The 23,961-nt window shown below is 39.8% G+C and overlaps 1 protein-coding gene across 1 annotated transcript; it reads left to right on the forward strand.

The window, feature by feature from the left end:
• Window positions 1–6,902: 6,902 nt before the first annotated feature.
• On the forward strand, window positions 6,903–23,372 carry LOC117368676 (galactoside 2-alpha-L-fucosyltransferase 2-like). The gene is made up of 2 exons (XM_033962401.1): window positions 6,903–7,422; window positions 22,300–23,372. The coding sequence occupies exons 1-2, from the start codon at window positions 6,903–6,905 to the stop codon at window positions 23,370–23,372; spliced, it is 1,593 nt and encodes a 530-aa protein (XP_033818292.1).
• The last annotated feature ends 589 nt before the right edge of the window (window positions 23,373–23,961 follow it).

Below are 23,961 nucleotides of genomic sequence, written 5' to 3' on the forward strand. Positions count from 1 at the left end.
AGGAGAGGAGAGAGATGTTAGACCTTGGGAAGAGGGAGGGCAGTAGAGAGAGATGCCAGACTATGGGAGTGGAGAGAGATTCCAGGCTATGGGAAGGAGAGTAGATAGATGCCAGACCATTTGAGGGGGGTAGAGATGTCTGACCATGGGAGAGGGATGAGTTGATGCATAGGGATGGAGGGGAATGGGAGACAGAGGGAGGAGATGGTGCACAGCTATGGGTGCAACAGAGAAGGAATAAGAAGAAATGCATCTTATGGATAGATGGGAGTAGGGGAGAAGAATGAGGAAGGAGATGGTACATATGGATAAATGGGAAGGGAAGGCATGGAAAAATAGATTTTGGGAAGAAAGCAGAAAAATTGAAGAAAGTTGAATATTAAAAGTTAATGCTCAAGACGGTATGTCAGAAAGTGAAGGAGAGAAAGCCAGCAAATGGATAAGGTGGCCTGTGGATACACAGAAGGAAGTGCAGCCAGAGACTGGGAAAGATGGTTTGAAAACCAAAATCACCAGGCAACAAAGGTAGGGGAAATGATTTTATGTTCAATTTAGTGATTGAATTGTGTCAGTTTTGAGAAATGACATCTGCTGTCTATATTTTGCACTTTTCAGGAAGAAATGCATAAGTTCAATATAAGCCTGAACAATACAAGCCAATGTAACTTAATAACATAGAAACATAGAAAAAGACGGCAGATAAGGGCCGTGGCCCATCTAGTCTGCCCATCCTAATGACCATCCCCTATTTAACTCTGTGTAGAGATCCCACGTGACGATCCCATTTCTTCTTAAAATCAGGCACGCTGCTTGCTTCGATCACCTGAAGTGGAAGTGTATTCCAGCGATCAACCACTCTTTCGGTGAAAAAGTATTTCCTGGTGTCGCCGTGCAATTTACCGCCCCTGATTCTCCATGGATGTCCTCTTGTCGCCGTCGGACCTTTGAAAAAGAAGATATCCTCTTCTACCTCGATACCACCTGTGAGGTATTTGAACGTCTCGATCATGTCTCCCCCTCTCTCTGCGTTCCTCGAGTGAGTATAGGCGTAATTTATCCAGCCATTCCTCTACGGGAGATCCTTGAGTCCCGAGACCATCCGGGTGGCCTCCGCTGGACTGACTCAAGTCTCAGTACATCCTTGCGGTAATGAGGCCTCCAGAATTGTATGCAGTACTCCAGATGGGGCCTCACCATGGATCTATACAACGGCATAATGACTTCAGACTTACGGCTGACGAAACTCCTACGTATACATCCTATGATCTGCCTAGCCTTAGATGAAGCCCGCTCCACTTGATTGGCAGTCTTCATGTCTTCACTGATGATTACCCCTAAATCCTGTTCCGCAACAGTCCTTGCTAGGATCTCGCCATTTAGGGAGTAAGTCTTGCATGGATTTTGATTGCCAAGGTGCATGACTTTGCATTTTTTGGCATTGAAATTCAGTTGCCAGGTCCTAGACCATTGCTCCAATAGGAGTAGGTCGTGTAGCATATTGTCCGTTGTGCTCTTACCTATTATATTACATAGTTTGGCGTCATCGGCGAATAACGTTATTTTACCCCTCAGCCCCTCAGCCAAGTCCCTTATAAAGATATTGAAAAGGATCAGGCCCAAGACCGAGCCCTGCGGCACTCCGCTGATCACTGCCGTCGTTACGGAGGGGGTGCCGTTCACCACCACCCTCTGAAGTCTACCACCAAGCCAGTCTCCAACCCATTTTGTCAAAGTGTCACCTAATCCTATAGAACTCATTTTGCACAACAACCTGCGGTGTGGGACACTATCAAATGCTTTGCTGAAGTCCAAGTATACAATGTCCAAGGACTCTCCAACATCGAGCTTCCCCGTCACCCAGTCAAAGAAGCTGATCAAGTTGGATTGGCAGGATTTCCCCTTGGTAAATCCATGTTGACGGGGATCCCGTAGATTCTCCATGTCCAGGATCTTATCTAATTGGTATTTGATTAAAGTTTCCATTAGTTTGCTCACTATTGATGTGAGACTCACTGGTCTGTAGTTCTCAGCCTCCGTCCTGCAACCTTTTTTGTGGAGTGGAATGACGTTAGCCGTTTTCCAGTCCAACGGGACTCTACCTGTGCTAAGGGAGAGATTGAAGAGCACGGATAGTGGTTCCGCCAGGACGTCCCTTAACTCCCTGAGCACCCTGGGGTGAAGGTTGTCTGGCCCCATTGCTTTGTTGACCTTGAGTTTTGACAGCTCACAGTATACACTGCTTGTTGTAAACTTGAAATCACTAAACGGGTCTACTGAGCCATCCTTTTTCTGTAGCTGAGGGCCGGAACCCGGCGCTTCGCGGGTGAAGACTGAACAGAAGTATTTGTTTAACAAATAAGCTTTTTCTGAGTCAGCTTCTACATAGTTCCCGTCTGGTTTCCTAAGGCGTACTATACTGCTTGTGTTTCGGTTTCTGTCGCTAATATACCTGAAGAAGGATTTGTCGCCCTTCTTGATGTTCTTTGCTAAAGTTTCCTCCATTCGGAATTTGGCCTCTCTAACTGCAGTTTTGACAGCTCTTGTCTTAGTCAAATAGACTTCTCTAGAGTCCTGAGATCCTGTATGTTTGTAAGAAATGAACACTTTTTTCTTTTCTTTTATGAGGTTCGAGATCTCCGCAGAGAACCATTGTGGCTTAGTGTTCCTGCGCTGTTTACTCACTGATTTTATATAGCGGTTGGTTGCCTCCTGAATGGTAGATTTCAGAGTTGTGTATTACTATATTTCACAGTTATTATATCTATATATTTTATTCATTAATACTTTTGTTCATTAATAATTTTGTATCTAATTATTACGGTGATGTGCTCAGACCTGTAACCCAATAAATAGTGAAGTCACTACAATGAGTTTAACAAGGGGACCATCATTGCAACCACCTGTCCCCGACCCTCCCTAAATGAACTTAAACTTATTCAGATACTATGTTTTTACTTATCTGAATGGAGAGGTTTTTGTTGTTGAACTTGGTCTGGTTAAATCTCAATGGTGACTGTGTTTTAACAAATAAAGTGACTATTAAAATCCAGAGAAGATAATTTTTGTGATCTTCAATTCCCGTCCCCCCGACTCGAGTTTCGTATTCTTCGTCGGGGAGGGACTAAAGAAATTAGATTCCTAACTAGCGATTTTCCCAGGATACCCAAAATCAACTTTATACCAAAAATACACAAATCAGATACCAAACCACCGGGACGCCCAATTGTTGTAGGCATAGGCTCAGTTTTAGAGCCTATATCTCAATACTTGGACAGTCATTTAAAACATTTAGTTCCTCGGGCTGAGTCATACATTAAAGACTCAACTCATTTTCTAAAGGTTATAGAACAATACTCTCGAAACTCAGTATTAGAAGATTCAATACTTGTTACGGCTGATGTAGTGGCGTTATATACAAATGTCCCACAGAAGGAAGCAGCAAAATTAGCCAAAACTCAACTATTGAAATTGAAATTAACAGATTGTAAAACATCTTTACTGACAGAATTAGCTGAACTAGTTATTTACAACAATTATTTTAAATTTGAAAATGATATTTATCTTCAAACAAAGGGGGTGGCAATGGGGGCCACAGTGGCCCCCACGCTAGCTTGCCTTTATATGACTCAGTTCGAGGAAACATATGTTTATACTTCACCACACTTCCAGCATGTTCAATGCTGGAAGCGTTTTATAGATGATATCTTTTTTGTGTGGAGTGGTGGAGAAGAAAATTTAAATACATTTTTAGAAGAACTTAACCAAAAAGATGGAAACATAAATTTTTCATACACAATAAATAAAAATCAAGTTACATTCTTAGATATAAAAATCGTCAAACAGAATCAACATATCTCCACCACTTTACACAAAAAGTTATCGGACAGAAACACTTTATTACAGTATCAGAGTTTCCATCCACGGCCATTAAAAAACAGTATCCCCACCGGGCAGTTTCTCCGATTACGGAGAATCTGCTCAGAGGAAACTGATTTTGAGAAAGAGGCTAATGAAATGTATACCAAATTCATAAATAGGGGGTATCCTGAGAAAACCGTAAAGAAGGCGTGGAAAAGGGCAAAAAACTGTCATCGTTCTTGGTTAATGCAGGACAAGCAAAATAAACAAGAAGAGCAAAATATAGTCTGCGTTATGCCCTATACCAACAAAAGTAATGCCATAAAGCATATTATATTAAAATATTGGCCAATATTGCAATATTATCCATCTTTATACAATCAGCCCAAATTTGCTTTTTCCAGAGCAAAAAACTTAGGTGAACAGTTTAAAACATAATCAAAATCATTATGATATTAGAAATAAGTTTTCCCACAAACCTTGCGGTAAATGCAGGGTCTGCCGTTATATATTAGACACGAATTACATTGAAATACCGGGATCGGAGGGACGATACTTCAAATTAAACACAGGAACAAATTGTGAATCCAATAAGGTGATTTACTGTATACAATGTCCCTGCAAAAAATATTATATAGGCCAAACGAGCCGTATGATTAAAACTCGAATCATTGAACATCTGAGCAACATAAGAAAAAATCGAGTCTCCGCCCCCTTGGTATCTCATTGGATGGAAAAATCACATGCACTGAATGACCTCAAATACACAGTGTTAATACAGATTCATAACACAGAAGGGGATATATCGAAAATGCTAATTCAAAAAGAACAGCGTTTTATATATAATTGGCAGACCTTACAACCAAGAGGTTTGAATGTGGATATAGAATGGTTAATCATATAGTATAGTACCGTACTTCCCTGGCGTTGTCTACATCCGGGGCTTAATAGGATCAGCCTTTTCCGCTTAGCTTCCTTCATAAGCGTATAGTCACAATAGAGTCAATCAGATGGCCAGAAGATTTTGAATGAGTCTGACCTCAGTTAGCCAGCAACAGGTAATAAGTTAACTTAATTTGAAAAAATGCAATAGCATGTTGACAAGACATAGCTTGGATCTTTTCTTATAATAGAATATAATATATATAAGTATTTAGTAAGATAGGACTAATAACCATGTTTTGATTTAAATTTTCAGTGTCCCTCCCCGACGAAGAATACGAAACTCGAGTCGGGGGGACGGGAATTGAAGATCACAAAAATTATCTTCTCTGGATTTTAATAGTCACTTTATTTGTTAAAACACAGTCACCATTGAGATTTAACCAGACCAAGTTCAACAACAAAAACCTCTCCATTCAGATAAGTAAAAACATAGTATCTGAATAAGTTTAAGTTCATTTAGGGAGGGTTGGGGACAGGTGGTTGCAATGATGGTCCCCTTGTTAAACTCATTGTCGTGACTTCACTATTTATTGGGTTACAGGTCTGAGCACATCACCGTAATAATTTTAGATACAAAATTATTAATGAACAAAAGTATTAATGAATAAAATATATAGATATAATAACTGTGAAATATAGTAATACACAAATTGTCAGTTATTCACAGAGCAACATTGTATATTTCCCTATTATTGTTCAATATAGCTTTCAGAGTTGACCACAGTTCTTCTATGCTATCTGTTCCTGCTCGGTTTTGTAGCGCTTGATTGATGAAATCCCCCATACCCTCAAAGTTGACGTTCTTGAAGCTAAGGACCTTGGTCAATGTGTTCGTTTTGGCGAAACCCTTCTTGAGATTGAACCATACCATGTTGTGGTCACTGGATGCCAACTTGTCGCCCACTGAGACCCCAGTGACACTTTCGCCATTGGTAAGTACTAGATCTAGTATTGCCTGTTCCCTCGTTGGCTCTGATACCAGTTGCCTCAGTTTAGCTCCCTTCATAGAGTTCAATAGTCTCCTGCTGCTGCTGGATGCAGAGGAAAGTGTTTTCCAATCCACATCAGGCATATTGGAGTCTCCTACTAACACTGTATCCCCACGAAAGGTGATATTCTCTATGTCGTCAATTAATTCCGTATCCAGGTCATCCTGTTGCCTTGGGGGTCTGTATATTATACCAAGATACAGGCATTTGTCATTCCCCCTGGCCAAATTCACCCAAAGGGATTCCCCTGTGTACCTGATATCTGTGATTTTGGTGACTTTAATATCATCCTTAGTGTACATTGCTACACCTCCTCCCATTCTGCCCTCCCTGTCAAGGATGATATGGCCCTATAAAATTTCATGAGTTTACAAGCTCAGAATGGATCAAATTGACGGCTGCATTTTAAAAATTAGATTGTCATTTTCTTATAAGAATTGAATATAGCTGAAACCTGCAGATATGGAACTCTTTTCCTGTAGAATCGAGATGAACAACATTAAACATATTTTCATAAACTACTTGGCACTCCCCCAGAAATACATGCGGCGATTGCAACTAGTTCAAAACACACCGGTTAGACTACTTTGTGGACTGAAGAAGTTTGATCATATGACACCTTCCTATCGACTCTTACACTGGCTACCGATGGAGGCATGTGTGAAATTCAAGTTTGGTTGTTTTTGCTTCAAGGTACTCTATGGCTTAGCCCCTAAATACATAACAGATCTTTTCTCTTTCTCAACCAACAGACACAAGTGAAGCTCACAACTGAACTTCGTTTCTCCACCGGTTAGAGGTTGTAAATTTAAAAATCATCATCAACACCTTCTCGCACATCAAGCAGCATTATGGGGTAAAGACCTTGAACAATTGCTTGTGCCTACTACCTATGGAGAATTCAGGAAAAGCCTGAAAACACATCTATTCCTGAAATACTTAGGAAACCAACCTATTCAATCTTAGTCCTTGGTTCCTTGGGGCGTGGCTTGGAACACGCACAAGATGGAGGTGTGATCACATTGCTCTGCTCCCCCAGGCACTAATTCTGAAGAATTTGCTATAAAATAAAGTTCCTTGTATCAAAAGAACTTACTATAAAGTCAGAGGATGGCAACTTTAAGACAGACGAAACTTGAGACGGCTTTTGTGGGCACTGGTAAGCGTGTCAAGCATGATCATGTGACGCCAGTAAAGACTGCACTCCTGGATCAGGAAGAAATTGATAAAAAAGAAGTGATGACAGCGCTGGAAAAAATACAGCAGATGCTACAAAAGAACACAGACTACATACAGGAAGTAAAGGAAGAGGTTGTCAACATAAATAAGCAATTGGAATTGGCAAACCAGAGAGTGACAACACTGGAAAAAAAAATGGAACAGTTGGAACTAACAGAAGTTCAGTTTAAAGCTGAAAGAAAAATCATTTCAGAGATGCAACAAAAACTGGAAAATTATGAGAATCGTGGACGTCGAAAGAACATAAAAATAATTGGGCTGACGGAAAAATTGGAGGGAGATAATCCCATAAAGTTTCTGGAGACTTTAATACCAAAACTTTTTCAGCTGAACTCAAAACAACCTCTGGAAATTGAAAGAGCCCACAGAATTCCGTTCCAACGGTCAGAAAGTCAGTCAAAGCCCAGACCACTTATCTTTAAACTGTTAAGGTTTCAGCAAGCCTTTGAAATACTGAAATTGGCAAAAGCAGAAAAAAATTTGACATATAAAGGATCAAAATTATTATTTTTGCCTGACTTTGCAAAAAATACAGCAGCATTGAGGCAGCAGTTTCTGCAGTTAAGACCACAGCTTAAAGAAAAAGGATATAGATACGGTTTATATTTCCCTGCAAAGATGAGGATTTCCTATGGGAGTAAATCATTATATTTTGAGGATCCAGGGAAGTTGAAAGACTTTCTGAATAACTCTGAACCAATGACTATGTAAGGAAGAAAAGGTTTAGAAGACAGAAATATATTAATAGGAGTGGAATATAAAACTAAGACTGGAATAGAATGGATGGAATGCTAAGGATTTATGAAAATGTTACATTTCTTCTTTTATGTATGTGTGTAGTGAATATGAAATTGAATGAAATGGTATAGAATTCTAATATAAATATATTTAAAGAAACATATTCATAAATAAATTAAAAGAAATATAGATATAATGCTGTGAAAGTGGGAGGAGGGAGGAATATAAGATGAACTTAAGGAGGATTTATAAAATAAGTAAAGTTTTGAAATGTTCATTTATTAATATTGAATATGGGGGAACTTAAAAGATTTAAAAAAGAATTGATAAAAAGGTAAAGGTGGTATTTGACCATTTTGGAAATTGGGTTATATAAAAGTATGGAAAAATAATGAAATAAATGGTTATGTTAATATTTATAATATGTCATGGTAGTAAAATATAAGATGGGAAAAAGTACATTTATATGTGGGAGACAATGTATAAATGCCTGGGGGGTGGAAGTGGTTGCATATCCTATGCGTGGTTCAAGTTTATCCATAATGAAGGGAGGGGTGGGAGGGATATGGGGAGGGGGGATATTTAAGAGTAAAGGGAAAGAATATCTGTGTAGTAGGGGATATTATATCATATTCTTATATTTTATGGATGTTATGGGAAGGATGGTGTCTAATCAATTTCATTTATATAAACTGGAGTGTCAATGCTGGAATTTTATTGAGTTGAAAGATGGAGACTAAATTTTACTCTTTAAATGTCAATGGCCTGAATCACCAAATTAAAAGGAAAAAAATGTTAAATTTCCTTAAAAAGCAACAAGCGGATGTATATTTCATCCAAGAGACCCATCTGTCCACAATAGAATCTAGAAAGCTGGAAGGGGGATGGATTTCAAAAGTATTTTTTGCTCCAGCAAATGGGAAAAAGGCTGGAGTGGCCATTTTAATTAATAAAAAATGTACAGCTGATTTTAAGATGGTAGAAATGGATCCATTAGGAAGGTGGGTGCATATTGAAATGAGCATGGAAAATAATACCCTGGACTTATTTAACATCTACGCTCCTAATACGAATCAGATGGAGTTTTTTAAGAACCTACTACAAATTTTAATGCCACTGGCTGCTTCTAATTTAGTGGTGGCTGGAGATTTCAATGCTGTAATGGATTCAATTATGGATAAAAATCCAAGTAGAGTTATGAAATCATTAGGGCTAGATAATTTGGTAAAATCTTGTGATTTAATAGATATATGGCGTATTCTTCATTTTAATGATCGGGAATTCTCTTTTTGTTCACAGGTCCATAATTCTTTTTCAAGAATTGATTATATTTTTGTTTCAAATAATTTAGCGAAAAATGTAATAAAAGCTATTATAGATCCTATTCTCTTATCTGATCATGGTGCTGTATGGATTGAGTTAAAGGAAGGTGAAAAGGATTATTCTAAGCCGGTTTGGAGATTTGATAATTCTTTGGTAGTAGATTCAAATTTTACTGAAGATTTTAAAATAAAAATGATTGAATTCTTCCAAATTAATGATACTAATGATATAAATATGGAAGTATTATGGGATGCGTTTAAAGCAACCATGAGAGGTAATATTATCTCATATTCAGCATACGTTAGGAAAAAGTTTACGAAACAATTTGTTGATTTGGAAAAGGAAATTAAAATATTGGAAAGTAATTTAATTAATAGATGGGAGTGGAATACTTTACAATTATTATTAAAAGCAAAAGTTAAATATAATGAGTTATCCTCTAAATTTGTAAGGAATGATTTATTTTCTCAACAAACTCAATACTATGGAAATTCAAATAAGGCAGGTAGGATGCTAGCAAATTATCTTAAAGCAAGGAAAAGAAGAACAAAAATTGTTGTAATAAAAGATAAAAATGGAAAATCACATAATAAAATTGATCAGATTCTAAAACAATTTTTTAGTTTTTATAAAGACTTGTATTCTTCTGAATCTTACAGAGATAGAGAAAAGGATGGATTGGAATTTTTAAGTTCACTTAAGGGGCCTCAAATTCCTGAACATATAAAAGGAAGTTTAGAAGAACCTATATCTTTAAAAGAGTTAGAAACAGCATTGAAGTCTCTTAGAGTTGGATCCGCTCCAGGTGGTGATGGATACACGGTAGAGTTCTATAAATTATTTCAAAATACTTTGTTACCCTATTTGTTAAAATTATATCAATACCAACTGAATAAAAGTTGTATATCAGGTACTATGGCAGATTCATTAATTATTGTCTTACCAAAACCAAACAAAGATCATACTTTGGTATCAAACTACAGGCCTATTTCATTAATTAATGTAGATGGTAAACTTTTAGCCAAAGTTTTGGCATTAAGATTGGCCAAAGCTCTCCCTTTTATTATTGATACTCACCAAACAGGATTCGTTGCAAGAAGACATTCTTCCAATAATACCAGACTGGCTTTTCATACTTTAAAATTAACAAAATATATTCAGGATCCGGCATTCTTAATTTCTTTGGATGCAGAAAAAGCCTTTGACAGAGTTGAATGGTCTTTTATGTATCAAGCATTAGAATGGTTTGGTATAGGGACTGGTTTTATTCAAATGATTCAGACATTGTATAGCTCCCCTGGTGCTAGGCTATATATTAATAATAATTTATCAGATAGATTTAGTTTACAAAGGGGGGTTAGACAAGGTTGTCCTTTGTCTCCTTTGCTTTTTGATGTTGTTCTGGAACCCTTGTTGATAGCTATTAATCAGGCAAAGGAGATACAAGGAATTCTGTTTTCAAGTTGGGAATATAAGCTCTCCGCTTATGCGGATGATATTCTGCTTTATTTGAGGAAACCAGAGACTACTATTCCATGTTTGCTTGAATTGATTGAAAAATTTGGAAAGTTTTCTGGGTACAAGATTAATTGGAGCAAATCGGAAGTGCTACCACTTAATGTACATTGTACCAAAGGATTATTTGATTCATTTACATTTGTTTGGAAAGAAGATGGATTAAAATATTTAGGAATCAATATCAAAAGTAATATTGAAGATACAGTAAAGGAAAATGAAAAACTTTTATTAAAGAAAGTAACGGAAATGTGTGAGCAATGGAATCCTTTATATTTATCTTGGTGGGGGAGAGTTCAAACAATTAAAATGATGATATTGCCTGTGGTTTGTTATCAAATGAGTATGATACCAGTTTTTTTTCAGGGGTCATTTTATAAAAAGTTGAATGGTATTCTTACAAAATTTGTTTGGTTGGGGAAAAGACCTAGAATTGCTTTAGTAAAGTTACAAAAAACAATTGTGGAAGGGGGGGTAAATTTTCCAAATTTTTATAGGTACCATCAAGCCTATATTTTAAGACAAGGTATGTATTGGGTCCTTCCAGAGCTCATGGAGAATGTCCCAGACTGGTTGTATTTGGAATGGCGACTCATGTTTCCTATACATTTGGTTCATCTTTTGAGTATTCCAATGCCTAATAGATACAAAGGGAATAGAATTTTGATTGATACTTGGAAGACTTTGAGATATGTTACTAAATTATCACCTATTCCAATTTTTAAATCATTAAATCAATCCATTTGGCTAAACTCCAAGATCAAAATAGGCGGTCATAAAATTCTCTGGAAACAATGGATCATTGCAGGAATAAGAACTTTAAATGATGTTATTTCAAATGGTAAGCTGCTTAGTTTTTCACAGCTGCAACATAAATATGGTTTTACTAAGTCACAAAGTTTTAAATGGTTGCAGCTGAAGCAGGCTATTCAGGAGGGGTTCCCTGAATGGAAAGATCTTGATACTCAATATAGTTTGGAAATCCTGTGTTTCCAGGCGGATTTCTTGGGTCACCAAGCCGCTAAGTGGTATAAATTGATATATGGTTTTACAAATAAAAAACAAAAAACGGGTCTAAGAGACATTTGGAGCATTGAGATTAAGCATCAAATTTCTGCTTCTCAATGGCCACGAATTTGGTCTTGGAGAATTAGATGTACAGTGTCGGCATCTATGAGACAGACTTGGTTCTTTTTGTTGCATAGAGCTCTTTTGACCCCAGTACGTTTACAAAAGTTTGATAGCTCTAGATCTAATAAATGTTGGCACTGTAATCTAGAAGCAGGGACTTTGGATCATCTAATTTTTTATTGTCCTTGTATTAACGCCTTCTGGAAGTCAATTTGGTCTCAAATTAATTATTTTCTAGAAAATCCAGTTGCTATGTCATATGATACAATTTTGTTTGGAACAATGATGAGAGCAAAGAGTCAAATTTCAGCAAATAATAATAAATTACTAATGATTATGACAGGGGTTGCCATTCAAAATATAACTAGAAATTGGAAAGATTATACAAGACTTAACTATACTTTTTGGTGGAATTCTATATGTTATATTTATAAAATGGAACGAATTCTTGCTATGCAAAAAGGAAATTATAACAAGTTTAAAAAAATTTGGGGGCCATTGATTGAATATTCGAATGATTAGACACTTTTTTTTTAGAAGAATAATATGATATGGGATTGGGAGGGTATAATGTGTGAGATTCAAATAAAATGTTGATATGTGTGGAAGGGAAGGGGGGAGGGGGGATAATATAAGATTTAATATTATATGAAGTATACAAGTGAATTGTATGAATATTGAATGATTATTGTATACTTGTTATGAGATATGAAAATGAATAAAGAATTGGAAAAAAAAAACAATCTTAGTCCTTAACAACCAAGCGCAAGAACTATCTGTCGCTAAATCTGTACTTTGTTTATTCATTCAATCTGTAACTTTGTTTATTCACTCAATCTGTAACATTTCTAATCATTGTAAACCGCATAGAACTTCACGATCCTGCGGTATATAAACTGTTATTATTATTATTATTATTATAAGAACATAAGAAGTTGCCACCACTGGGTCAGACCAGAGGTCCATCGCGCCCAGCGGTCCGCTCCCGCGGTGGCCCATCAGGTCTGTGACCTGTGAAGTGGTTCCTGACCATTTCTGTAACCTACCTCTACATCTATCTGTAACCCTCAATCCCGTCATCCTTTAGGAACCTATCTAAACCTTCCTTGAAACCCTGTAGTGTGCTCTGTCCTATGACAACCACCGGAAGCGCGTTCCATGTGTCCACCACTCTCTGGGTAAAAAAGAACTTCCTTGCATTTGTTCTAAACCTGTCCCTCTCAATTTCTCCAAGTGACCCCTTGTACTTGTGGTTCCCCAAAGTCAGAAGAATCTGTCCCTGTCCACCTTCTCTATGCCCCTCAGGATTTTGAAGGTTTCTATCATGTCTCCTCTAAGTCTCCGCTTTTCCAGGGAGAACAGCCCCAGCATTTTCAACCTGTCAGCGTATGAAAAGTTTTCCATACCATTTACCAGTTTAGTTGCTCTCCTCTGGACCCCCTCAAGTACTGCCATGTCCTTCTTGAGGTACGGCGACCAGTACTGGACACAGTACTCCAGATGTGGGCGCACCATTGCACGATATAGCGGCATGATGACTTCCTTCGTCCTGGTATTGATACCCTTTTTAATGATACCCAACATTCTGTTTGCTTTCTTTGAGGCTGTCGCAAATTGTGCCGATGCTTTCAATGCTGTGTCCACCATCACCCCCAGGTTTACCAGAATCCTCAGAAGGTTCAGATCTCACTAAATTCCTTGTTGATCAACTTCCTGCACTCCTTAATATTTCTACTGATCTTCCACTGCAGTTTGAAAGAGCACACTGGACTCCTTCATTCCTCAAGCAAGGTCTGACTCATCCCAGACCCATTGTAGCTAAACTGCTCCATTTTCCACAAGCACTTCAAATTCTTACAGCTTCAAAGAACACTGCTAACCTTCAATTCACAGGAAAAAGGATCCTCATTGTCCCTGATCTGGCTAAAACGATAGCCAAGAAAAGGAAATCTTTTCTGGAAATGAGGGCTCGTCTGTAATCTCTAGGTACATTAGATAGATTGTGAGCCCACCGGGACAGATAGGGAAAATCCTTGAGTACCTGATTGTTAAAACCGCTTAGATAACCTTGATAGGCGGTATATAAAATCCTAATAAACTTGAAACTTGAGCTCGCTATGGTCTTCAGTATCCAGCACGAATGACTGTTACCCTGTACAATTCAATTCGCACCTTTGATTCTCCAGAACAATTACAGAAATACCTCGATCGAATTCAATCACAGGGAATGTCCTCTTCTTAACTTTTGTGATCTTCTGCTACCAACCCAGGAACTCTCCTCCACGTGGCTCTAAGACGCCATACTGCCTTCTCTTCCAACAAGTATTCACTGACTTTGAAACTTTCTCACTTAGCTCTCAATCATACACTTCCTGAATTTTTTTTTCCTCTTCTTTTTCTCATTAGACACAATATCTAAATCTTTTTTGATTATATATAGTGCTAGATCTGTAAAATTATTTGCTTTTTCTATCTATCCAAACACAGCTTATCTGCCTCTAACTGAGCCAAATCGAGCCAATTCAAGGAGAGAGACGGTCTCTGCTAAAAAGTGTAGTTACTTACCTGTAACGTAGGTTCTCCGTGGACAACAGGATAGTCAGCCACATATGGGTGTTGTCCCAACAGCTCTCAATTTGCGGATAAGCTCTCCAATAGCTCAGAGAGATTTTTTTTTTTTCTCTCTGAGCACGTGCAGTGCCCGGGCCCCACTGGGCATGTCTGAGCCCTACCCATTTCCCCCTGCTTCCCCCTAATCCCCAGGATGTTCCTAGCTATGGCCGGGTTGGCCGTATGGGGAGGCGGGTGGGTTGTGTGGCTGACTATCCTGCTGTCCACGGAGAACCTACGTTACAGGTAAGTAACTATACTTTCTCCTAGGACAAGCAGGATGAGTCAGCCACATATGGGTGACTCCCTAGCCGAGGGATGTACCGACTGGACCTGCACCTTAGCGCTCTGTGCATCCCTCGCCTGGCTGTGGAGGCCGAGCTGGGCAGGGTAATCAGGCAAAGCAGGTAAAGTTGTGGAAACAAGGTTTTAGATAAAGTGCTGTGTTAACTGAGCAATAATACTCACAGAACAATGAACTGGTCCATGACAATCAATGAACAGTGAGAAACCAACTGGTCAACAGTGACCATTCATACTTGCCTATTCCACATTCAGTCTAGACAGGAGTGCTGGAAGACCTACTTAACTCACAGAACAGCGAAAACTGGTCAATGACAATCAATGAACAGTGAGAAAAACAACTGGTCAACGGTGACAATTCATAACTGGTCAATAGTGACAATTCGTACTTGCATATGAGAATTCATACTTGCCTATTCCACATTCAGACTAGACAGGAGTGCTGGAAGACCTACTTAACTCACAGAACAGTGAAACTGGTCAATGACAATCAATGAACAGTGAGAAACCAACTGGTCAACAGTGACAATTCGTACTTGCATGTGAGAATTCATACTTGCCTATTCCACATTCAGACTAGACAGGAGTGCTGGAAGACCTACTTAACTCACAGAACAGTGAAACTGGTCAATGACAATCAATGAACAGTGAGAAACCAACTGGTCAACAGTGACCATTCGTACTTGCATGTGAGAATTCATACTTGCCTATTCCACATTCAGTCTAGACTGGAGTGCTGGAAGACCTACTTAATATCTATAACACCCTACTTGATCAGTGTTTGTCAATATTTATAACACCCTACTTGATCAGTGTCTGTCAAGGCTGCGCTAGTGGTTGCTGTCCCTCCCGGGAGGGAAGAGCCACTTCCAAGACTGCTTGGCCGAATGCATTTGGAGCGTGGAATGCTATGTCGAGGCAGTAGTGCTTGGTGAAGGAGTGCATGGAGGACCAAGTAGCTGCATCGCAGATGTCCCCTATTGGTGTGTGGTGCAGATGAGCCATTGTGGTGGCTATGGCTCTGCGCTGGTGGGTGTGGGCTCCCACCTGCGGTTGACGCTGCGCTTTTCTATAGGTGAAGGGGATGCACTTGTATATCCAGCGCGAGCGCCTGCGTTTGGTGGCCGGAAGTCCTGGTCTGTTTTGGTCGTAGGAGACGAACAATTGAGGCTTGTCTAATCTGCTGCATAGTCAGGGCCCGCACACAGTCCAGGAGGTGTTGCTGAGGTGGCAGTGTGCCTCCCTGTGGGGAGAGGTAGAGTGCCGGGAGGCACGCTGAAGCCAACTTCGGCAAGAATCGGGGGTGGGTTCTGGGTACCACCCTGTTCTCATGGAGGAGTGTGTCGGCCGACACGATGGTCAGGGTTTTCCCGGCCAGGAATACGGGATCTGCCTCCCCCAAAGGTTTGAAGGGGTCGAGGTGAGCTGATGCGGCACCAATTTGAGGTCCCATACGGGCGGTGGTGGTCTGACCGGGTAAAGCTTTGGATTCTTGCCCAGAAATAGCTAAGAAGAAAAAAAATAAAAAAAATAAAAATTGAATCAGGTTGGGCAGACTGGATGGACCATTCGGGTCTTTATCTGCTGTCATCTACTATGTTACATATATGATATATGATATATGCATGTTCCTTTTTTCTCCATATAGTGATCTCACACACCACAATTACTTCCTCAGATATAAGTAACTCAACACACCTCCTCTTCACTTTCAGATGTAGAAATCTTGAGACTTATCTGAAATGCATACTTTTCATTGACTACAGTCACATTGCATAAAACTCCATACTTTCTTCCATTTCTCTCACTAGCAGCTCATACTAATTCTCCCAACTGCTTGTATTATAAGTATTCCTCTTATCATGCTCTCACATGATTTAAGCTTCACATAATCTCTTCAAAATTATACTCTCTTTATAACGTATATGCATATACTAACTTTCTGTTTCCTAGGTGCTCAAACACAATCATTCTAGCTTTATAACCAGAGAGAATGGCTTGTGTGCTCCATTCTCTGTTCTCAGTCAATGACTCCATTGAAAAGTTCTCCCTTTAGGTTGGAACCTTTAGTGTTCCTGTTACCGTTTGTTTTGAGACTCACAAGTACATTACGGTTTTCATTGCTCCTCCTGTGTATATGTCATGCTTACACAATATTGATATGTTACATCAATAACGGCTTTTACAACTCTTTTTTCAGCAGCCCTTATGACTCATTTCAATCGTCCGCCCATTAACATCATATCTTGGAATGTAAATGGTCTTAAAAATCCTATTAAAAGGAAAAAAATTCTAATTCGTCTTAAGAAATTTGCACCTAGCATAATCATGCTACAAGAAACCCATGTGCCAGATATCTCTTATCTCACCAAAACATGCAAGTGGATTAAAACGTCTATTGATTCTCCCTCTATCAGAAGAAAAGATGGAGTTTCTATTCTCTTTCACAGATCACTTAACTTTCAAATTTTTCAACAATTTATAGATCCAGAGGGCAGATGGATAATAGCACAAGTTAAATTGAATGATGTCACTTTATTGTTGGTAAATATATACGCTCCCAACTCTGACTCTCCGGAATTTTTTCTCAGTCTTATCAATAAAATTCAAGAGCTTGAACCCCACCCACTAATAGTAGCTGGCAATTTTAATACTTTAGTAGACCATGTCCTGGATAGACAATCTAAACACAAGCTCTCTCCACAGAGATCCACATCCGCACTTAACTCCATATTACAGCAATTAATTCTGGTGGATCCATGCAGACTTCAGCACCCTGATGCTCGAGAGTACACCCACCACTCATTTCCACATCATTGTTTTTCTCGTATAGATTATATTTTTGTATCCCACTCCCTACTACAATCAGTGACTTCATCTAACATCTCACCAATCCTTATCTCGGATCTTGCAATAACCTCTATCTCACTTACATGGCGGGGAACAAGCTTTCCTCGATCTCCTTTGTGGAGACTGCAACCTTCACTTCTGGCAGAAGATAATCTCCCACATATCAAGCAGTTTATTCAGGAATTCTTTTCTATCAACAATAGCTCAGATGTATCTCTCTCAACCCTTTGGGAGTCCTTTAAAGCTGCCCTGCGTGGCGAACTTATCTCCATGGTGGCATTTAAAACTAAATCGGACAAAATTGCGTTATCACAACTAGAATCTTCTATTAAACTTGAGGAATCCAAATATATTGTTTCTAATGACCCTCTTGTTTACAACAAACTCTGCCAATTAAAATATGAATATAATAAAAAGCTCTCTGTGCAAGCAAGACAGGAAATATTTGTTACTAAAGCTAGATTCTATATTGAAAGCAATAAATCAAGCAAAATGTTAGCAAATTATCTCAAACGAAAAACAGAAAGAATACGCGTAACAGCTATAAAAGATAATAATGACAAAACTGCCACTGCATTCCCGGACATCCTTAAAGTCTTCTGATTTCTATGCAACATTATATCAATCAAAATCAACTTCAGAGGCTTCTTGTATTCAAAACATTCTCCATACTTTGTCAGGATCCAAGTGGAACTCCTCTGATGTTGATTTCTTAGAAAAAGAGATCTCCGATGAAGAGATACTCACAGCTATTAAACAAATGCCTATTGGAAAATCGCCTGGCCCAGATGGAATCCCAATTGAGTTCTATAGACTTTTTAAATCTGATTTATCAAAATGGCTCCTTAATTTCTATCAACACCTTTCTCCAGAATCAGTTTCTTCTACCAGATTCACTGATGCTGTTATCACTGTCATGCCTAAACCTAACAGAGATCCTCTTCTCTTTCAAAATTTTAGACCTATTTCCCTTCTCAATGTAGACTACAAAATTTATGCAAAGGTCCTTTCTAACCGGCTCAAATCTATTGTCAACAAGGTGATCCACCCCAACCAAACTGGATTTATGCCGGGCAGATTAATTTCGGACTAGAGAGCTGCACGGGAACGGGGATGACGGGAATCCCGCTGGACCCGCGGGGATCCCGCGGGTTCCCCCTTTGGGTCACGGGGATCCCGTGGGGACGCCCCCTAGGGTCGCGGGGATCCCGTGGGGACGCCTCCGAGGGTCGCGGGGTTCCTGCGGGGTTGGATCGCAGCGGGGTTGGTCGAGCCGCGAGGGTAGTCTCCTTCTCCTTACCTGCCCTGTCGCAGCACACAGCCGAACGGAAATCTTCCCGATGTCAGCGCTGACGTCGGAGGGAGGGCTTAAGCAAAGCCCTCCCTTCCTCCGACGTCAGCGCTGACATCAGGAAGACTTCCGGTCGGCTGTGTGCGGCAGGGCAGGTAGGAAGAAGGCAATGGCGTACGAAAGAGGGGGGAGGGGGCGGACCGCCCCGGAGAATGTGCACAGCCGGTCAGGTCCCCCGATCGACCGACAACAGGCCCGGCCGACAAATCTCCCTGCCCTGTAGCCGCGAATCTAAATTACCTCTTACAGCAGCTTCACTACTCCAGCTGCTGTAAGAAGATAATTTAGATTCGCGGCTACAGGACAGGGAGATTTGTCCGACCGGGCCTGTTCTTTTGTCGGTCGGGTGCAAAAGCGCCACAAAGGTGGAGGCAGGGAGGGAGGAAAGGTGGAGTGGAGAAGAAAAGACGCTTAAGGGGGGAGAAGGCCGCTGAAAGTACTGGGGAAGACAAAGGGGTGGAAAAGAACGCTGAAAGGACATGGGGTAAACGGGAGAAAGGGGGGGGGAAGGACCCTGAAAGCACTGGGGAAGACAAAGGGGTGGAGAATGCCACTGAAAGGAGAGAAGAGAGGCAGTGGATGGAAGGAATTGAATGAGAACATGAAGAAAGCAGAAACCAGGCAATAAAGGTAGGAAAAAAATTATTATTATTTTTTTTTTTTGCTTAAGGATAAAGTAGTATATTAGTTGTGTTGATAAAAATTTATAAACATTAGAGGCTCTGGTAGAAACCCGTTTACAAAGTATGTATTCTTCCCAATTAATATTTCCAAATTAATAAAGTCTTTTTGCTTATTTTTAAATGGGTTTCTACCAGAGCCTTTAATTCAGTAGCATAATTAAATGAAATAACTATTTCTGTAGTTTATAGGGACAGGCGGGTTCGTAGGGGATTCCTCGCGGGGACGGGTGGGGACGGAGGGGATTCCTCGTGGGGACGGGTGGGGAAGGAGGGATTCCTCGCGGGGACGGGTGGGGACGGGTGGGAGTCCTCACGGGGACGGGTGGGACTTTGGCGGGGACGGGTGGGGATGGGTGGGATTTCTGTCCCCGCGCAACTCTCTATTTCGGACAATACACGTTTTTTTTTTTCACGCCTCTCACATTGCGCAATCTCTTTCAGCTCCTGCTCTAGCCCTTTCGCTCAATGCAGAAAAGGCATTCGATAGAGTAGAGTGGAAATACCTTTTCTTAATTCTTAAATGGTTTGGTGCTCCAATTAATCTCATCAAAATGATACAAACCCTATACACTAACCCGTCTGCAACAATTATAGTGAACAATTCCTTATCTCCTCCATTTCATTGCAGGGTTGCCCCCTCTCTCCATATCTATTCAACCTTGCTCTCGAACCATTGCTTATTGCACTACGAATGAATGTAGATTTTAAGGGACTCTCAAAAGACTCTCTGGACATTAAATTATCCGCATACGCAGATGACATCCTTTTGTACGTTTCAGATCCCAACACGTCGATCCCCACGATCTTAAACACTATTGCAGAATTCTCTACCTTCTCTGGGTACAAAATAAACCAACAAAAAACAGAGTCCCTACCTCTAAATTCACTTGTTCATTCTTCTTTAGTCACCTCACTCCCTAGATGATACAATTGCCATTAATAGTGATAAAATATTCTCATCCATTAAATCATTAACCCACTCTTGGCATCCACTCAATCTAAATTGGTGGGGTCGATTGGAAACAATAAAAATGATGATTGCTCCGAAAATAAATTATATTTTACTCATGATCCCCGTATTATTCCATGCCTCCTTCTGTAAAAATGTAGATCGTATTCTCATAGCTTTTCTATGGAAACATAAACAACCTAGATTGGCTTTGAAAAAATTAAAACTTAAGAGAGAACAAGGTAGGGTGCTGTTCCCTGACTTTATCAGTTATCATAAAGCCTTTATTACTCAACAAGGGCTTCATTGGCTCACTGATCACTCTGACTACACCCCCTCTTGTTACTCGTTGGAGGAAAAAATATCTCAGCCTATCCCCTTAACAACACTATTGTCAGCGCCGACCTCGCTCATTAAAAATCCACTATTACTTTCTACATATCAATGTTTACAAGAATTTGATAAGTCGCTTGAATTTCCTTTTCACACATCCACATATGCCTATCTTTGATTCAACTCTAAAATACATATTAACAGAACTCCTTTCCTTTGGAAAGAATGGGTTGATAAAGGTATTCTTCGACTTCAAGATGTCCTAACCCCTGAGAAAACTTTAATTCCTTTTTCTGGATTACAAGACAAATTTTCAATTGATGTTAAGGATTACTATAATAGGCTGCAACTTTATCACTGTTTACATCACAAAAATCTTCTACAAAATTTTCACACTCGTATCCCCTCTATTTCAACCCATGCCACCATTCTATTGCATAATGGTCACACGGCCTCAAACTTATATAACATGCTAATATCTGCAGATACTTCTTCTGTTCAGAGCCTGCAACACATTTGGGAAAAAGATTGTGGTTTGTCCTTAAGCAAACAAGATTGGTCTGTAGTTTGAAAAAAAAATCTGCACGACCACTAGCCTCCGCTAGTATATCCCAATCCATGTTTTTTCTGTATCATAAGGCCCCGTGGACTCCCCATAAACTTTCATTGGCAGGTCTTCTCCATACTAGCAATTGTTGGAATTGTGGACAAGCTGCTGGCTCATTGCTTCATATGATATATGAATGTACGTATGTACTACACTACTGGAAAGATGTGTGGAAGACCATTATGAAAATTTTTGGTATTCAAATTGATATCTCTCTCTCCACAATAATATTCAAATCTCAAGCTTTAGGAGAAGTTATCAACGATGATCATACTATACTCATAGATGCTCTTCTCTCCATAGCACTTAAAAATATTCTTTCCAACTGGAAATCGGCCAACTCTCTCTCCTCACACCTATGGTGGCAATTAGTTATGCAGTATTATAAATATGAATCGACCCTTGCCAAGAAATTTGCGCACACGACCTCCTTTAATAAAAATTGGTCTCCTTTACAATTATATCTGCAGTCACTACCACATAGTGTTTAATGATTTTTTTCTTTTATTTAACTCATGCCAACTTTCTTGTCTCCTTTGTATCATTGTAAGCATACCCATTGTTATTGCACTTCTATACTTTATGCTGATATCTGCAATGATGTACTGTGAAACTCAAAGAAGTTCTGTTCTAGTTTTCATGTAACTTTTTGAAAATTCAATAAAATTTTCATGGAAAAAAAAATAAAATCTTTTTGTAAAGTATATTTCTAAGTTTATATTTTAATAGTAGGATATAATGGCATGATATTGTTTTGGTTTATATATATATATATGTATATGAATGCTTTCTTTGCAAACTTTCTTGAGCTCTTTGGTACATTATGGTTTAGAAAAATTATGTTTTACTGTAACTCTTTCATTTTCCTTTCCTAGGCCATCCTCAGATCACAGTGAAGAGGAAAGAGGCAGCTTTCAGGATGGCCTGGAAGTACTACATCATTGGGTTCTTCCTCCTGGTTGTCTTCTCTCTGTGTGTAATCTTTCAACTCAGTAATAAGTGGGTCGGTGAACGAAGTAAAGAGCTCCTAGTTGCTTCTCTCATGCCAAGTAACACAAACAAGCCATGCAAAACCAAGAAGGGGAAGGGCATTTGGACAGTGAACAGCCTTGGTCGCTTGGGCAACCAAATGGGACAATATGCCACACTGTATGCCTTGGCAAAACTTAATGGTTATGAGGCCTGCTTACAACAGGCAACTTTTAACTGGTTGGCCCCAATTTTCAAGATCAGCTTACCAGTGCTACACAAAGATGTGGTTGGTAAGATACCCTGGAAATACCATTGGGTCCATGACTGGATGTCAGAGGAATACAAGCACATTGAAGGGAAATACGTAATGTTCACAGGCTCTCCTTGCTCATGGACCTTCTACCACCACATCCGAGAGGAGATCCTCCGGGAGTTCACCTTCCATGACTTCATCAGAGATAAGACCAACAAGTATTTAGGGCAAGTGAAAGGGACAAGGAAGAATGCCACCTTCATTGGAGTTCACGTACGAAGGGGGGACTACGTCAATGTAATGCCCAACACATGGAAAGGAGTAGTGGCAGACAAGACCTACCTGGAGAAGGCAATGAGCTATTTCCGTAATAAGTATCAGGAACCTGTCTTTGTGGTGACCAGTAATGGAATGAAGTGGTGTAAGGAGAACATTGATGTTTCTAGAGGAGACGTCCACTTCTCCGGGGATGGGGTGGAGTCCTCACCTGGGAAGGACTTTGCCATCCTTGCTCATTGTAACCACACTATCATGACCATAGGCACCTTTGGTTACTGGGCGGGCTACATGACAGGAGGGGAGACTATTTACCTCACCAACTTCACTCTACCAGAGTCTGAATTCTTGAAAGTCTTCCATTACGATGCTGCTTTCCTACCAGAGTGGAAGGGGATCCCTGCTGACCTTTCACCTCTTCTTCAACAACTAAAGAAATCAAATTAACCCCCTTTTCTCCTCTTACTTGCCAAAATCTGAATAAATCTGAGATCTTTCTAGGACATATTTGGTAAATTTCTGGAAGCAAAGCTTGAGAAATTAAAATTATGCATGATTCAGAGTAAATGCCAGGTCCTTTCAGTCTGAGGACCTCAGAAGTATGAGCAGAAAGAGCAGCTAAAGAACAGCTAAAGAGATGCTTGTTGGACAGGACTGCATCACTCTGAGAAAGTGTAGCATATTAGTTAAAGAAGCAGACTGGGATCTAGGTTCCAATCTCACATCTACCACCAACACACCTTGTGACTTTATGCAAGATATTGTATCTTTCATTGCCTTAAATGCTCATTAAGCCTTTAACTAAGCTTTGAAGCTTGAGACTTAATGTACTGAATATTTATTATCACCGATCAGCACTGTGTATGTCCTGGAGATTCTGTAAAAATGATGTGTAAAAATAAATTATTATTATTTAAGTATTTAGCCAGTGGCGTACCAAGGCGGGGGCGGGAGGGGGCGGTCCACCCCGGGTGCAAGGCCCGAGGGGGTGTACAGCTGGCCACTTACCGGGAAATAGGCTGCCACCGGGGAAAGG

This window comes from Geotrypetes seraphini, chromosome 10 (assembly GCF_902459505.1).
Source record: "Geotrypetes seraphini chromosome 10, aGeoSer1.1, whole genome shotgun sequence".
In the NCBI taxonomy this organism is placed as follows: domain Eukaryota; kingdom Metazoa; phylum Chordata; class Amphibia; order Gymnophiona; family Dermophiidae; genus Geotrypetes; species Geotrypetes seraphini.

What these genes read in the sequence shown, in the direction of transcription:
- LOC117368676 (XM_033962401.1), top strand. Translation starts at nt 6,903, where the DNA reads ATGGCAACTTTAAGACAGACGAAACTTGAGACGGCTTTTGTGGGCACT. An exon ending in TCCGTTCCAACGGTCAGAAA is followed by an intron (nt 7,423 to 22,299) that starts GTCAGTCAAAGC and finishes TTCCTTTCCTAG; the next exon opens with GCCATCCTCAGATCACAGTG.